Source organism: Poecile atricapillus, chromosome 4, assembly GCF_030490865.1.
Source record: "Poecile atricapillus isolate bPoeAtr1 chromosome 4, bPoeAtr1.hap1, whole genome shotgun sequence".
NCBI classification, from domain to species: domain Eukaryota; kingdom Metazoa; phylum Chordata; class Aves; order Passeriformes; family Paridae; genus Poecile; species Poecile atricapillus.
Window position 1 is genome coordinate 20557079 of NC_081252.1, and position 17529 is coordinate 20574607.

General features: G+C 43.1%; 2 protein-coding genes across 5 annotated transcripts in view; one reads left to right on the forward strand and one right to left on the reverse strand.

Annotated features, from left to right (window-relative positions):
• Positions 1–239: 239 nt before the first annotated feature.
• On the reverse strand, positions 240–9243 carry COPS4 (COP9 signalosome subunit 4). Its single transcript, XM_058838163.1, has 10 exons — positions 9019–9243; positions 7819–7898; positions 6910–7061; positions 5799–5902; positions 4868–5021; positions 3618–3768; positions 3126–3296; positions 1714–1829; positions 1297–1381; positions 240–810 (listed from the first exon to the last, which is right to left on the reverse strand). The coding sequence occupies exons 1-10, from the start codon at positions 9093–9095 to the stop codon at positions 677–679; spliced, it is 1224 nt and encodes a 407-aa protein (XP_058694146.1). The 5' UTR covers positions 9096–9243; the 3' UTR covers positions 240–676.
• A 209-nt stretch (positions 9244–9452) lies between these two features.
• The window catches only part of LIN54 (lin-54 DREAM MuvB core complex component), a 37748-nt gene continuing 29671 nt past the window's right edge, over positions 9453–17529 (forward strand). For 3 of the 4 annotated variants that reach the window (XM_058838159.1, XM_058838161.1, XM_058838162.1), the window contains exon 1: positions 9453–9592. The gene's annotated coding sequence lies outside the window, so the exon portion shown is untranslated. Of the gene's footprint in view, positions 9593–9976; positions 10078–17529 lie in introns of those variants that run through there. The other variant, XM_058838160.1, reaches the window with a different exon arrangement.

Below are 17529 nucleotides of genomic sequence, written 5' to 3' on the forward strand. Positions count from 1 at the left end.
AGACTGATAAATATCAAAAAGGCCACTCTCGTACTTCATTGCTGTACATAAGCATTTCAAGTTAGTCCTGCTTATCACGACACCTTGACCTGCATTTTATAAGCAAAGAAGGAAAAAAAAAATGTTTTTCATTTAACATTTTCAGGGGCTGAAAATGCAATTACAAAAATCTGATTTGTTTCAAGTTACTGTTTAAGAAAAAAAATGAAAACAAAACAAAACAAACACAAAACCACAGGTCCTTACAACACTTAAACCAAATGGCTTATCTCAGCCTTTATTAGAATAATTACAACTAAAAGAAACACGGTGCTTCTATTTTCACAGCAGGACACGCATCATAGGAAGTAATGGGCTACAAAGCTATAGCAATACAGTGGGAAAACAAAATTAAATAAACCAAACCCAAATCTTGCTGCAGACACTACAGCTTCTTTTAAATGGAAAACACAGTTTTCAGGCAGAATGCAATGCAGAGGCAGCAAGAGCACCAATCTAAGCTCAGAGAACTGGGGGCCTGTAACAACAAACAAGGTATCAGTTAATTGTGTCCTAAGCCATAGTGGAAGCAGAAGATGGGGAAGTGAAGATGGTTGCTCTGTTTCCCAGTCCTGCTCAGCTCCCCCTGCCGGCACAGCAGGCAGGTGACTGCCTCCACTGGGACAGCAGGGCACGGTCACTGAGCCATCTGTGCCTCCATGGCCTGTGCTGTCCACTCTGGGGCTGTCTGACTGATCTTCTCCAGCAGGTTGTTCACCTGGAAACACAGGGACTGAATCTGCTTGTCCCAAGTTGGCAAAGCTTCACGAGCTGAAAAGAAAAGACAGCCCATACTAAAAGTAAGTCTTGGCTATTCCCTTGCTGTGTCAACTGCAACCTTTCCTTTTGCCTCACCTAACTCACAGAGGAAGCCTTCTTTGTAGTGGTATCAGGATCACTTCTTTACTCAAAAGAGACAGTTATTTTGGCTGCCTGTTACAAGCCTAACTCCTGCATCAAAGCAGATTTGAACAGAGAACTTCCTGGTGAACCTGCTCCTAGAAAGAGACTGATGGAATAAATTCACTCTTTCCTGTGGGTGAAAGGATGCAAAGCCCTCTGCAGGGAGTGGCTGAAGTGTCAAAGGCTGTCCCTTATGGCTAACTCTGCCACCTCCTGGCTACAGCAGGATGAACAAGCTCACTTCAGGCAGAAGGGATTATTAATAAATTTGATCCTTATCCTGGCAGGGACCACCTCAAAAAGCTCACTCTGACAGGTGCTAAAACAAAAGAATTACAGTGTGGTTGAACTTACTCTCAAAGTGAACAATTCCATCAATCTGATCAATAAATCCATTCATGCGACCCTCAGTTATCATCTGAGAAGCGATCTTCTCTGCCTGGAGGAACAAGGAAAGATGTCAGAAACTTTGTCTGTTCTCAAAGAAGTTAGAAATTATTCAGTCTTAACCAGGTCCACACACAGAGGGGAAGGAACCTACAGACAGCACTCATTATGATATGATTAGACAAACTATCAGTGGCATCTAAATCCACTGTTGTGCATTCCACATTGTGTACTTTCCATTCTCCCTGACAAATATTCAACTTTCCTCGTAATATGGAATATTATTCCCTAAATTTTAACTGATTTTCCTAATATTTACCACAGATAATTTCTCATGCCATTCATGCTCCTTGTTTTAAAAAAAAAAAGGTAGGAAATGGATACCTTGGCTGCAGGGATCTCTAGTAATGCACCAAGCTCTTCAAAGGTAATGTTGTTGTAAAGTTTGCTTGCAGATAGTAAATTGTGTTCAATAACAGCTCTGTCCAGAATACTGGAACCTTCAGGGTTAGATGAGAAAAAAAAAAAACTAAACATTACTATAAGATTGAAATATTGCTTTATATAGTAGAGCAAACGAAAAAAATGCTTGTCTCTTTTTTTTCTGAAGTGCTACATGTGCAGAAGGTCCAGATGCATCTGCCTTGCATTCCTGTTAAGCTGCACAAACACAGCAGACAAAAACAAATGGATGGCACATGGCTGATTTAAAAACAGATAAACCCTTTATTTAATTTCTAGAGTAAGCAAGTGGAACCCTTGCTACAAGATTTACTGTCTGAATCGAGGTGGTTTGACCTCCTGTGATCCTAGCCTGACAAATGGAAAGACCATTGGGGATTTTCTTATTATTCATTATGGCTCTTAGGGGTACAATTAACCTCTCTCTTACTCTGCTTGTGATAAACCCGTATCTGATGTCTCTCTTCTTGACTGAACAGTTTTCAACAATATAACTCATTTGCCCCTTAACCTCTAGCTGAAGATAAGCACATGATTAAACACCAGCTAACCTGCATTCTTTAAGGACAGACAGTACAGGTTATAAATAAACAACATGACCAAGGGAAGGAATGCAGCATATTGCTAACAAGTACCTTTAACCCAGTTTTCACTTCTGCAAGTACATGGATACTTCTTTTTCCTTAACCAACAATACTTTTTCAGTAGGAAGACTTTCCTGATCCAGAGGTATTTCATGATTATGTATTTTTCTACTTTTACTTTCTTCCAATCTAGAAAACTGAGACTAGTGTGTTTAGGATACCAGTTAAGCCATTATTTGACATTTTTCTGACTCTTCAGAGGTTCGGGACTTTGTGTCATGTCAGTGGTGATGTGTGTGAGGTCCAAACCATCCCCTCACCATGTTACCTTCCTGTCAAATCCTGAAGCAGTTCCAATAAATGTATCATCAGTACTGACCTTTTATGGCCTATGTGCATGTCACGGGTTTCTTGGCACCCTACTCTTAACAGTGCCTGAGAAGCTCACGAGGACAGAGACTCTGCTAGAAACACTGGGAAGTTGTCAGTGAAGGGGACTGTGCATGGACAGGGAAAGAAAATGTGACAAGTTTTCTTCCTGAAGAGTATTTCAAAACCTTAATGGCAAATCAGAAAGGTTAACTATATCTAAGAAGCTTTACTATCTAACTATATATCTGCTGAAAAATATTTCTTAAATAATGATATAAGCAATAATAAATTCTTTTCAATGACACTTCTTGACTGACTTGGGAAGTCCAACTCCCGTGGATGAACACCTGGCATTACAAGGTTTTTAGAAAAGTGTACCATCAGCTGTAGTTGCTTTCTGGTGAGGCATTAGCATAGCTGCAAACTCTTGCAGTTGATTTCCACGGATAATTCTGTCGAGATACATTTTCTCCAGGATCCCATAGGCTGCAAGCTGCTGGCATCTCTCGTCCTTGAAGAGAGTAGCAAGCATGCGGGAACGTTGTTGTCCTAGGAAAGTCAAGAGGAATTCTCATAACTCACCACCAAACACCAAGTATTTAGAGGTAAACAGCAGGAAGTTACTTTTTTTCCCCAATGCATGCGAATAACAGCCAACAAAGCTACTGAGGAAGGAATTTGGTTGTGTTCAGTTCAAAGGCAAAGACACTGAATTAATCCAGCTCTGAGCTAACAGCTTGCCAACATGTAATACTGAGATCATGTTCACAACTTTGCATTCCTCACCAAATCTTGGTAATACAAGTAATACACAAGCTGACTTGCTTCAGGGGAAATACCTTTTACACAGAAATGTAAGGTGTATTTTACCTGCTGATGCCAAAATAGTACAATGCAATGCATGTTTCAATGCCTCCAGCCTCTCACTCTCATGGACTATGCTCTTGTAGGACAGCTCGTTGTACCTTTGGGCAGCTTCAATGAACTTCCTTCTGTAGTCAAGTACTCGAGCATAGCAAACCTAGAAAGGAAGGATATCTCAGAAAAAGCAGCAGAGGTGGCTGCATAATACAGGTGTGTAAAAATTGCACACTATAAAGTCATAGCTCCCATAAATATTGCTCTTCTGCTTCCTAGGCAAATGTGTGCCTTCAAAGAATTAGCTTGACTTGAGAAGTCCTTGCTCAAGTATCAGGGAAATCATTTGAAAGGACATTTCCTACCACTGTTCACGTGTTAAACACTGCAGATGCCTAAAAGCCAAGTACTGAGCCTAAGTAATTGAAATATTGCACAGCTGATACTGTATTTGTGTGAGTTTCCCCTTCACTACTGACAGCTACTACTTAGACAGCCATTTATGTTTCAAATATTTGCTTTTCCCTTCAGCATGGGAACACCACCTGGTGTTCCTTCCTTTGTGCTTTTCTAAGATTCACAGAAATTATTTACACTTTCAACCGAGTGCACACTTCAAAACGTAATATGGGATAAGGAAAAAAGGAAAGGGGAAACCAACAAACAAAAACTACCAGATGCTGAGTTACTGCTCATGGCCCATCTGCTTTGTGTCAGAAGAATTTTAAACACCACCACACTTGATCACTTCTGTTACAGTGTCATCACTGCTCATCTGTTACTAAAATGGTTTGAGAAATTTTCTGTGTGAACTATGTACACAGTAAACACAAGAACAGGAAGCAGCTAATTTATTGCTTAAGACTTTAAGCTACTTTTATGTATGGGACTTATTATTTAATAACTGGGGGGTGGGAGGACTTCTATTGTCTCTAATATTGGATGCAATTTTTTCCCCTCTTAGATTTATAGACAATGGTAAAGGCACTATTTTCAACAATATTTCAAATGTTTTTTAGCCTAGTTTTTATTTTCTATCAGTAAAGCTGGCATTTAAGGAACTATCACAGACCTGTCTCCAAATGCTAAGGAATGAGTTGTTTAATTATTGCTAAGACGTGTCTCTCAAGCTCCCAAAACCATATAGCTTTTCCCTTTGTCTCTTTTCTCATGATGAAACTTTTAGTGGCAGTGCATTAAAACATCTCAATGTGGCATTATCTTCCTTTAGAAAGAGAAAGCAATAAAGCAGGTTACACAACCTTATAATGGATTTGCAGCTGTTCATTAGTTGATTCGTTCTGAAGCAGGGAAGCACGATTGATGTAAGCTTCTGCTTGAACTGGGTCATCATCCTCCAGATACAGCCTGGCAATTTTCAGGTAGGTCTCCAGTTTATAATCTACATTGTACTGCCTATAGGGGAAAGAAAAAATAAAGTGCTCAGAGTTGCTCCAGAACTACTTGTGCTCTTAGCTGCTCTAAACATTTGTTATGATTCTTAAGCACTTGGCAAAATTTACTTTACACTTCTTTCTTCTTCCCTACTACCAAATTAGTACTTTCTGTACAGAGTAAGGAAATTTAAGATGAATGCCTATACAGAACTGGCTCCTGTAAAAACCAGTAGAAATAATGCTGTCCACCAAGACACAAATGTACATTCTCATAATCTGTTCTTTGTGGACTGGAAGTTAGCCACCAGTGGTGAGCCACTTCAGTTAAGAATCAGCCTTGCAGTGCAACAAAGAGGTGCTAAATAGGCAAAACCTATTGCTAGAAAGCAACTCCTTTTATGTGCAAACTGAGAAAGGGGAAAGGACTGCCAGAGGAAAGTAACAGCAAGGGTTCTACATCTAAAAAAATCCAAACAATCAAACCAAACTAAAACAGACTCCACCTCACAAACAGACAAAAGAATCCCGCACTGCATTTGTTAATATCCAGTCTCAAACTGTATCTTCATTTCGAACTGAGAAGGTGGACACACTGAAAAACTGCCACCCTTCAAGGGCCTTTCAATAACCTTACAAACATTTCTTCAAAACACTATTAAAAAGACTTGTTTATCAACAAGACTAATTAATAGTGGGTAACTTCTGGTGCAGCAAACCCCAAAATTCTCACTCGCTGGTCTAGTTCAGAGCAGAGAAAGCAGGTACAGGTAACACCACAGAGCTGGGTGTAACATACTTTTGTCCTGTTTCCAAAGGGATCCCCACCAACACTTGTGCTGCATTTCTCCAGTCTTCTTCTTTCTCATAGATTGATGCAAGATGTTGCCTTATTGAAGCCACCTGAAGAACAACAAGATCAACAGCAGAAGTAGCCACCATTTATAAAGCTTTTAAAAAGATTAAACAAATCTTTCAGGAACTGGAGCACCAAGAGTCACAAGCCATTTCTTGTGCAGTTACACATCAAATGATGCCTGTCAGGTAGGAATGAGGTGAACTGTGATTAGACTCTAACGAAGAAACTTCCACTTTGGAGAGCAGCTGTCAGCAGGTAAAGTATTAGTGCTCACAGCCTGGGTTTTTAACTAGAAGCCTGGGTAAAAAAAAAAAATCACCTGATGTATTGGATTTAATTTATTCATAATCATGATGACATATATGCAAGCATGTTCAGCTCAGAGTAAAAGCTGCTTAAAAAGACAAAAGGTAAAGAGAAGTAAATAAAAATCATGGTAGAAACTGCCTTGACTTTCTACTCCAGTACTAGATCCTAAGGGCTTTTAATATAAACAACTTCTCTAAGAACTTTCAGATGATATTGCACATTCATACAACAAAACATAGAACTGAATGAAAAGGCAGAGCAGCATATTCAGTAATTAAGCAGAATTGAATTTCAAGAAAATATTTTTTCCTGTCAAAATGATTATGGCTAAAATAAACAAACATAGAAAATGTATTTATTTTGAAACAAAAGCTATTTTTCAAGGTGCATGCACTTCACACCACCTGTCTGCTCCACTGCTCTGGTAAAAAGCAGTACAATGAGTCTCCAGACACCTCCAGCAGCTCAAGGACTGTTTCACTGTAACAAGCCAATTACTGGTAGCACAGGAAGTACCTGTCCATTATCATGATGAAGTGACATTCTGTAATCTTTGCACAGTCCTAAGTGCTCTCTGCACTTAGCTCAGGTTTTCCGTGTACAGGACTGAAAAACTGGGCTCTAAGTAGGAATATCTGCTTTTAACAGCTTTTTGAAAGGCTTGAAATAGTCAGCAGACAAGGAGGGGAAAAACTAAAGCCAAACCCATGAGCTAAAACTTCCCTCATCACTGATTTCTTACCTGTTCTTCAAATGAAATAACTCTGGGCTGTATCTTTTCCAAGGTGAAGTGGTAAATTTCTTTGGCTGTGCTGTCAGGGAGACTTGGAAGATGTGTACAGAAATCTGTCAGCAGCTGCCGTGAGATCACCAGACTGACATTCTCATTCACCACTGGTTCAGAGATGCAGAGGAAAAACACAGAATGGATGCAATATTTTTCAGTGTCTTCCCTACAGGTGATAATTTGCTTTTATATTAAATTTGAATATTTCAAATTTAATGTAAAACTGTTGAAAAACTGTATGTAAGTGAAGGGTTGTTTTTTTTTTTCCTTTTTTTATAAAGGTGGGTTTTCCTTTTCTTTCAGAAACTGTTTACACTAGAGGTCACCAGAGTTCTAACCCCTGACAGATAATAAATGAATTTTTCACCTTGATTTATAGTTCTCAGTTGCTGAAATATCCTGGACAAAGTACCTGTTTGGGCTAAATCTCACTAAGCTCATTCTCAACTTTAGAAACATTATAGCAGATATAATTTACAAAGATGTTCAATAAACCAAACACCCAGTACAATACAAAAAAAGGCCTAACAATTTCTTGGCAGTTTTACAAATGGGTGAAGAAGGAGGCTGTCAGTTTAAATACCACTTGGCAGCCAGTACCAACTTCAGCACTCAACAGAGTGCTTTGTCTTCACCTTCCAGTGCTGACAGGTTGGAAAGCTGTAATAGCCACAAAGCTTACAAATCCATTCCCTCTTCACTTCTGAATGTGGTGATGAAGGTCTCTCTTCCTATTGCATCTGAGTTCCAACAGGACAAAAATATATTGTATTTACACAGTCTCATGTAGAGCTAATAAATAAACAACCCCACAGACCTCTGGCCTCCACTCAGTATACAACCACTTACACCAGATGCACTTACTTGCTTCTACAAAAGCTTTCAGAGCTTCAAGCTGTTCCACACCCGACAGCTGAATGGCTTTTTCCAATATTTGACGGTACCTGTCCATAAATAAATTTTAAAAAGGTTAAAAATCACACATTTTTTTCACTAAGAACTTCTGCCTCTCTGCTTACTTTCTATGTCAGGGCCCTATTTTTGCTCATATATTCTGTACCTTGAGGTGGCAATTCTCCAAACAGTTTGTTCCAAAGTGTCATCATGAACATTCACCTGGAATTGGTACCTGGCTCTTCTTAAATCCCAGGACTAGATGCTCAGACAACAGAGCTCATCATTTTGTTATCTAAGAACATATGTGCAATTTTGGAAGTTTGAAACAGTAATAATAATCAAATGCCCAGGAAAGTACATAGAAAAAATAATGAAAACTGTACTGCTCATAGATTCAGATTAATCAGGGTAGTCAGACATTCAAAATGCCACATTCAATCTAATCTAATACTGTTGTGATAAATATTATGTTACAGCCACTTCACACGAACACAGGTGCACTCTATGTGTTTTCAAGTGTTTATTCCCGCAAAAAAATAGCAAGTTCTCTTTTCTTGTTTCAGCAAGCTAAGGAAACTTTGCCTCAGGGTTTGTGATACTGATGAAGTACTACATCCACGTGGAAGCTACATTTTGAGGGGAAAACTTCCAAGGTTTTACATGAAAAACCGAAAAGTGACACAGCCCCCCTGCAACACAAGCAAGTGGACAGCGAGTCAAAGAATTCCAGGTGACAGATCGGCATCTGACGGGACTCTCGGAGTGAAAATCTATGTGACACATGGCGCCACGAGAAGCTCAACCCCTAAGGGCTGCCGTCCAAAACATTCAACTAATGAAAACGGGAATAATTATTAACAATAGCAAGAGAGTCGCTGATATATCCACGGCAGCAGAGGAAAACAAACTCCCCCGGCCTCTCGCTGTGGCACAGCCCAGGGACAGCAGCCGAGCCATGAGGGGGGCCGAGCGGACACGAGGGAGGCCGTGAACGAAAAAAAAAACTACACAACCATGAAGTGGAACCTTTCTGTCTCCTTTTTATTGGAAGAAACGCGGCCGCTGGGCACGACGCACCCTCCCAGCGCAGGGCACCCCCTCAGCCCGCGGGCTGCTCGCACCCCTCGCCCCAACGCGGGGAGGCGGCGGCGGCGCCCGGCAACTCACTTTCCCGCCAGGTCCTTGTGGGAGCCGCTGGAGTTCATCAGCTGCGCCAGGTCCTGCCTCACCGCGCCCGCCGCCATCTTGGGAGCCGCCTCCTCCCACCATGGAGCCGCGCGCGCTGGCGGGAGGAGGGGGGGTGCGTGTCACGTGACGGGGGAGCGCGCGCAGGCCGCGGGAGGGGGCGCGGGCGGGCCGGTCCCGCGCGCGCGGTTGGAAGGGGAGGATATTCCCACGGAGATATCCCACGGGATTTACACCGCGAGTGGGATAAAGCGGGACCGCCGCCGCCGGCGTTTCCTCCTCCGCGGGTGGTGCCCGCGCGTGGCCCCGGAAGCGGACGGCGGGGCGGGGCGGTCCCGGAAGCGCGGGGCGCTGCGCCGGCGGTTGCCAGGGCGGCGCGGTATTATGGGATGCGGCGGGGGAATGGCGCGGGGCGCGTGATTTTGAACAAACGCGGCGGCGGGATCGGCGCGGGCGCGGCCGCCGCCGCCGCGGCCGCCGGGAGCGGCACCGGGGGGCGCCCGCACCGGCCAGAGGCATCGCTAGCGGAGGAAGAAGAAGAGCGCCCGCCCGCCCGGTGAGTGCGAGGGGCGGGAAAGCGGCGGCGGGAGGACAGGGAAGGGGGTGCGGGCACGGCTGACAGCCGCCTCCCGCCGGCAAGGAACAGGCCCGGCCTTGCCGGGCGCTTTCCCCGCGGCAGGTCGGGCTCTCGGATGGCCCTGCCGGCCTCCCCGGGATGGCGCGGACAGCCGGTCCCGGCCGCCCCTCCGCCGCGGGGGTGGCCGCCCGGCGCGTACCCTCCCCGCTGCTCGCCGGGGTGAGCTGCGCCCGGAGTGGCGGGGTCGCGGCAGCCCCGCGGCGAGGCGAGGCTCCCCGTCGGAGCGGGGTCTGCGCGGGACCCGCCGGTGCGGAAGGGGTCGGGGTTCGCGGCTCGGGGGCGGCGCCGGGGCGGGGCGGCGGGGGCAGGTGCGGCGGGGGCGGCGGTGACGGGATGAAAATGGCGGATCTTTCGAAATACGGCGGCGACCGCCGGCGCTCACGGGCCCGGGCCGCCCCCGCGAGGTGAGACCCGGCGCGGGGGGAGCGGCGGCGCCGGCGGCACCGCGCGGGGCCGGTGGCCGCCGGGGCTCGTCTCGCCGGGCCCGGGGCTGGCGGGGCCCGGCTGCCCCGGCCCGGGACAGCGCGTCGGGCGGCGCCGGGGCCCGGGCTGCTCGCCGGCATGCCCCGTTCAAGGAGACCGCGCCGCCCCCGGGGAGCCGCCGGGGCCAGACGGCCGCGGGTGGGTGAGGACGTCCCGGCTGTGTCAGCGGGATGCTCGCTCCGGCTCTGCCCCGCGGAGCGGGTGCGGTGCTGCCTCAGCTCACCCCGGTGCCAGGGCGCACCTGTGCCCTGAGCGTGCACTGCCCGGCTGTGGATGGCCCTCAGCTCCAAGGGAATGTGTCTGGTTATGGCCTCCTCAGTACAAGAAAAACAAGGAGCTACTGGAGAGGGTCCAGTGGAGGCCGCGAAGATGATGAGGGATCTGGAGCATCGCATGTGAAGAGAGACTGTAGGAGCTGGGCTTGTTTAGTCCGGGGAACAGAAGACTGCTGTCATTAATGCATATAAATGTCTATAAAGCAGGTGCCAAGATGATGGTGGTAGAGTTTTTGGTGGTGCTTAGCAGCAGGATGTGGATAAATGGCTATGACCAAAAATATAAGAAGTTTCACCTCAACATGAGGAAGAACTTTATGTTGTGGGTGGTAGAGCATTGGAACACAAGGGAGGTTGTGGAGTCTCCCTCTCTGGAGATATCTGAAACCCACAGGACCATGGTCTTGTGTCACCTGCTCCAAGTGGCCCTGCCTTGTCAGAGAGGTAGGATTGGATCATCTCCAGAGGTGCCTTTCAAGCTTAACAATTCTGTGATTCTGTGAATGTAGCCAGACCATCTTTTGGGATAGACCCAGCTTTTCTTGTCACCATCTTGCTTGTTATGAGGTATATCGGTATTCAGAATGTATTTTTAGTTATTTGTGGCCTTGACTTTTAAGCACATAATTTACTAATTATGTAATGCTTGATATTGAGCATTTGGGCTCTGGAAAGCCCTGTGGCATTGAGAGCACATGAAACTGTCCACTGGAATATACTGTAATCAGGAGGAAAGCTCTCAGACTTAAGATGTCAGGTGAGGAAAGCGCAGATATTTAAATCACCTTTCATTAGTTTCATCCTTCTGAACAGTTCTTTGAAATATATTACAATTACTGTAGGAAATAATGAATATAGAGAAATAATTTTAAGTGTTCATTGCAATGTTTACATGAAGCTTGCAATAACAAACAGGTTACTCAATCCTTGAGTATGTGGTTATCTTCTTCACAATAGCTTTTGGCTTATTGGAGGCAAGAATAGTGGGTTATCAGCTGAATATATTTCTTCTGCCAGTGTAATCTTTTTGTAAAATAAAATGCATTAGACTTGTCTTTTTTTTATATTTTTAAATTATTATTTGTCAAGACATCCAGTTTGCCTATCTGCCACTGAGTTGCATGTTAGCTACATGCCTTGTACAGATTTGTACCAACCTAGAGAGAGATGTGTGGCTGCATTGCTCTGTAGGCCAACCATCTTACAGGCTGCTTGAAAATGCAGCCCAGCTTCTCTAATGGGTTAAGAAAGTACTCTGTGTTTTTTGTGATGGGGAAAGCTTCAGCAGTTTGTTATGCAAGGTTGCTTATTCAGCCTATATATCAAGAACTATCTGCTGATGCTTGGTTTGCTTTTACTCTGGTGGTGTCCATGCTCAGATAGTTTGTAACTGAATGCTCTGAACAGTTCAGTCAGAATTCTTGAGGAGTTTTAAATGCTTTCAGGTGGAGTATCTCCTAACCACAGGTGAATAAGAAGGGTGATGGTCAAGAGTACTGTCAGAATTCAACCTTAGAGATGCTGTTATCTCATACACTGTGTTATCTTTTATTTCAGATTTGGAAAAACCATCAGAGCCTCTTAGGTTCTTTTCCCCTGCACTTGTTTGGCAAATGTTTGCAGGGAGAACTCAGGTAGATTGGGGGACTTGTGTTTTGATTCCTGCTTCAGCAATGAACTGTGGTTCCTTATCTGTCACTAGGTGTGTTTGTGCTTTTGTTCTCTATATGTGCTATAGAGGTAGCACATATTTCTTTGTCACATGCTGTGAGAAGCACATCCTAATGTCCTACAGAGGCTGTACACTACAGAAGTGTGAGAGTGTGGTGTATTCATAGCAAGTACCTAGGAGATAACCTCAGGATTCTTTGTGTTTTTAATTATTATTCTTAGTTTCAGGAGCTCCCAAAGAGAAGTGGAAAGTGTTTCTTGAATTCTTTTTCAAAGGTTTATATTTGGCCAGGCCTTATATTTGAATAGGTTGGTTTTCTCAGTTGCTCAGAAAGCTGATAAGCAGCATGTGGCTTTCAGTACAGCCTGTGACTAGGCTTGCTCACCTGACAACATTAGAAGTCTGGAAAAGAATGTCCTTGCACAAGAAAGAGGAAGGCTAACAGAATAATCTCTTGATTAGTCATGGAGTGCAAAGCTAAATGATGTGAGAGATTCTCATGTTGAATATCTGGATGTAGATTGGTAGCTCCTTAATTAGAGCATCACTCTCCTTCAGAAGCCATCCTTCTGCCATCAGATATGTTGCTGCCCACGTGAGGGTTATGCTCTTAACGTTGGGCTCTGCTTTGATCTGTTGTATGAGTTCTAGGTACATACTGAATCCCCATCTTTAGGGGCTGACTGTTTTGGGGTTTTTATTCCTTTGGAGTAACAGCAGTTTCTGTTACAGACTCAGGAAGTCTGTCTTCCTTGGATGAAGCTATTGTTTCTGTGAAAAGTCTTTCAGGTGTGATCCCTTGGTGCTGCTCTGGTGCTGATAGACTTTGAACAGAGCTGTCTCAGCACACTGACTCACCAGAATTTACTTACTACTTTGTGGAGTAGTTTTCTTCCTGGATTGAACACCAGTGTCAGTGGCATGGAGGAAATGGGTTTGTGACAACCTACAGTTGATTTTGGACGGCTTTGCTCCTGCCTGGCTCCTTCATCTGGGCTGTTCCAGCAGTTATACAGATGTTTACTAGCACAAGTAGGGAAAATGTGTGGAAACAAAAAGGCAGGTGCCAAAGGTGGACCCAGAGACCTTTAGTAGTAGTGCTGGCTTATTGCACACAGGGAATTGGAATGTAGGGAAAGTAGTGCTGCTGCTCATGTACACACAAAGTAGCAAATGATGCTATTTGAAATAACAGTGCAATGAAAGTATTGCTAGGATATTGCTCTCACTAAATCCTATAAAACTGTAACAGGTGCTTGTTTTATTTGCGTGTAATTATCAGTTTGTTGATGTATAAGGTTTTTTTAGCTTTGCTTTACCTTTTAAAATTATAATGGAAGTAGAAATTACTCAGAACTTGCCAAGGGAAGAAGGATGTCCTCATAACTGGTATGTGGACAAGAGGTTAGTTGGTTTGTTGTTTTCTTTCTCTGTCCAGTCTTAAAAAGAAACCAGCTAGCACCTCTATTATAAACATGGCAGTGGAAACATGAGCTTAAGCTATCTTCCCATGGAAAAAAACAAAACAAAACAGAAAAACAAACCTAAAAACCTCAACTGTGTAATATAAAGTTCTCATGCACATATCACTTGACAAGTGTCAGTTTAAACATGTAGGAGTTGCTAATTTGTGTACCTTGCCCATTCTTCTGATTTGCTGCACACAGTCGTTTGTGTGGTGTCTCAGGCAGGGAGCACTCACTTAGCAGAATGTAGAGTAATGGGGAGGGAATGGTGTGCGTTGGTTGAAGCAATTATGGTTACCTTGGGAACTATTTTGTGACTATAGATGGTTAATTTGTGGTAGAAGAACACCTGGTATTTTCTTAAGTATTCCTTGCAACCGTTGGAAAAAAGACTAGACACTTACATTGGTTATGTATTCAGCATTTGATAAGGAGTGAGGTTGGGTTTTTTCCCTTGCTATGGTTTGCCATTGGCATTGTATTTGATAAACCTAGGGCCATGATCCTCCGGGAAGCATGCAAACTGCCTCCATGACTTGTCCTATGTGGGGATTGGGAAAGAGAATGGAAATTATTTTGTCTGTGTTCTACATACATACTTTGTTACAGTGTTAAAGCTATTTGCTTTCATTCTGCTATTACATATGCAAACATGGTGAGTTTGCAGTCTTAGATGATTAATTTTTCCACTTACCCTTGTTAATCATAGCTTCCTCATGGATTCATCTTTTTCTGGTTTCATGACACGCATTTTGTTAAAGCATCTCTAGCTCAGTAAGCTTAAACAAAAGCCTCTCTGTTGAAAAAACAGTGCTGAGTGATTTTGTAATTCTTTGCTTTATGACAAAACAAGCTTTTCAATTTTAGAAACAAAACATAGTGTCAGATAGAATAAGAAAATGGGGAAATGTCTAAAATGTATGACAATATTTTACCCATTATTGAGAAAAATAGCAAAATTGAAGAATGGCAATTAATTAGGAGAACTAGTACAGCAAGATCACTTGCGTGCAGTTGTGCTCTTTCATTTGACAATATGCCAGCAGACCAGGGTGAGTCTTGATTATACATATACTTCTGTGGAGGCATTTCTAACAAGTGAATGAAAGCATGTCTGGTGTCAATAGTTTCTTAAGAGCTGCATTTCCTAATTTTTTTGTGCCATTCTTTGTGAATTTCAGTTATCTGGGATGGTTGCCGTGCTTGTTTATAGTTGTCAAAAAGGGATGAGAGAACACAGCAAACAAGGAGATTACCTAGCGTGTTCTTTAGTTTGTTTTGCTTACAAAATGGCCCAATAAAAGGATTTGTTTCTCTAAGATTTGTTTTCCCCTTGAAATCAACTTAGGCAAACAAGTGACCTTCACTTTCCAAACTGTAACTTGATTCTCCTTTGCATAGGTAGGTGTTCCAAATCCCGTGCACTAGCAAGCAGTCAAGAATCTCTGGGAACTATGAACTTTGTGTTGTTATGTATTGATCTTGCACTAAAATAAGTTTTCTCTTTGCTGGGAGAGTGTCTGAACCATTAAGTGATCAGTGGGTGTTTTTTCAGAGTGGGTGTTATTTGTGGAGATTAGTTTTGGTGCCAGTGCTGTGAACTGGCTCCACTGGAATGACCAGCAAGGCTGTAATCAGTTTTACACTCAATGATATTGGCAAAGTTTGTCACTTCTGTTTCTTGTGGACAAAAAAAAATGTGGATTTCCCCAGGAGAGAAGTAGAAAATAGGCAAGATGGAGGCTACTTGTGAATTTTTACCATCGCTACTAGCATGACTGGGAAAAATAAGAGCTCATTCTTCGTTGAACAGGAAGAAGTCAGCAAAAAGAAACAGGTTGAATAAAAGGTTTTAACAAGTTGGATGTCGTGGATTCTTAACAAAAATTCTTAATGACATTGATGAATGCAGATGCTATAGAATTTTGCAGAAAGACATAGTTTTTTTCAAGTTCTATTGCTGCTGTGTTGTTTTCAGTAGACCGTACAGTTTGACACAAAGCTGCTTGGGTGTGTGTCCTGAGCTGAATTGTGGGAGAATTTACAGAGTGACAGCCTGTGGTTCAGGTGTGTCCAGTTTTTTGTGGGTATTTGGTGCTGTTCACTGTGTAGTGATGAACTAGGGCAGCTGAGTCACACAGAGAACCTGCCAAGCTGCAGGTCAGCTTCAGTGTCCTGTCATATGTTAATCACTGTTAATCTTCAATCCTCAAAATTATGAACTGACAGTTGGCAAAAGCTTCTTTTGTATATACAAATTGGTTTTAGATGTAGTAAAGAGCGAGATCTTGCTACATAAAAAAAAGCCAAACAACTTTTTCCGTGGAAAAATACAATTAAAATACAGTTTGCTTACTATTGTTTATTCACTTAGTAATTCTGAGAAGGAGATAAACGTAAGTTGGAAGGGTATCCTGTAAGGACAGATTTGGAGCTTTTCTGAAAGCCTGCTGCTTGTTTAGGTTGGGTGTTAGGAGAGGGCTCTTCCCCTAGAGTGTGACTGGGCACTGGAAGTGGCTTCCCAGTGAGCCAGCATGGAGGGTGCATGCAAAGAACTCTTCTTCCTAAGTGGCCTTGGCATATTGTGTGGAATAAAGCTTCTCCAGGGATACAAGAAGATACAGTGTCAGTATCTTGCTGTGTCACTTTCAGCATAATAAAAACAAAGGGTGTAAGAGATACAGTGTAGTCCTAGTCACTGAAATGCTTCCTTCTGGCTAGTCCTGTCTGTAAGTTTTTGGGGGTTTTTTAAAGTGTTTATCCAAAGCTGTTTGTTTTCTTACCTACAGCTAATGAAACAGTGAAACTTAAGAGTTTGTGTTTCAAGAAGCTTTTCAATGTGTTACATTATGACACATAAGACTTCAGAGGTCTGAGCAGCCTGCATTTGAAGTGACCCACATGGTACTAGAGCTGGGATGAAATTCCTATTTCTCCTGTTGAATTGATCTCAACTCAAAATCTTAATGTGGAATTTCATTCCACAAAGGTCAGTCAGCTATTGCACAGTTGAAGTTGTGTAAGTTTTTCCCAAAACGAATACAGAGGTGCTTTATCTAGGGGTTGAAGTGGGAAGGAGGTGTTAATAGTGGTTTTTCTGAATAAAGGAATCTGAATGAAGTTCTGGTTTGGCTGTAGGTGAACTATTTATCATCCGCTCAGCCCTTCTGCAAGTAAATATATTCTGTACTTGTGGAATGTTGTCATGTTTAAAGCTGGTAAAACTGCTGAGATCTGCAGCTGGAAGCATGTTTTCCTGCAAATCTCTGCAAAGTAACTGTTCGGGCTTTCTTTATTTTTGTTTTAATGTTCCACCTGAGTAAAAATGAAGAAAGCCAACCTAGATAAGTTTAAAAAGCAGTAGTGGCTATAGCTGTCACTGCTGTTCAAATCTTGACCTTTAAAGCATTGCGCTTTTTTGTCTTAAGGTTTTTCTCCGGATTTTGTCTCTGTGGTGTTCTAACTTTGAAAAGGCTCGTGATTGCATGAGGCGCATAAGGAATTAAGCTTTTAGGGCAAAATTTTCTGTGCCATTTTAGCATATTTTTTGAAATTAAATACTTCACTGAAATCAGTGTTGGGGCAGGGGAGATGTTTCAGTTAGAATGAACTTCATGTACTGTACCTCCCAACTGGGTGGTGCTGGTGTAGTATAGATGAGATGCACTTGGATCATCTCTAAGTGCATCTCTATAACTGGTAGGTTACAATTCTCTTGTGATGAACTCTTGTTCATAAATACAGCCCTAAAATGTACTCTTGCTGAAATTGCTGGCAGCAAGCCTGATCTTAAAGGTGTGCAATATGATAACACCTGCTAAAAGTCTGTAGGGAACTCGATATCAAGCCTATGGTGGTAGTTTTCACACTTGTTGTTCAGAGTTCTTGGTGTGATATTGCTGTGTCTTCTGAATTCTTCTGTAGCCTCACATCAAGAGGTGTCTGGAGTTTGGAAATCAT

What these genes read in the sequence shown, in the direction of transcription:
- COPS4 (XM_058838163.1), bottom strand. Translation starts at nt 9,095, where the DNA reads ATGGCGGCGGGCGCGGTGAGGCAGGACCTGGCGCAGCTGATGAACTCC. An exon ending in CCTTTGGAAACAGGACAAAA is followed by an intron (nt 5,022 to 5,798) that starts GTATGTTACACC and finishes TTTCCCCTATAG; the next exon opens with GCAGTACAATGTAGATTATA. An exon ending in TACTATTTTGGCATCAGCAG is followed by an intron (nt 3,297 to 3,617) that starts GTAAAATACACC and finishes TGACTTTCCTAG; the next exon opens with GACAACAACGTTCCCGCATG.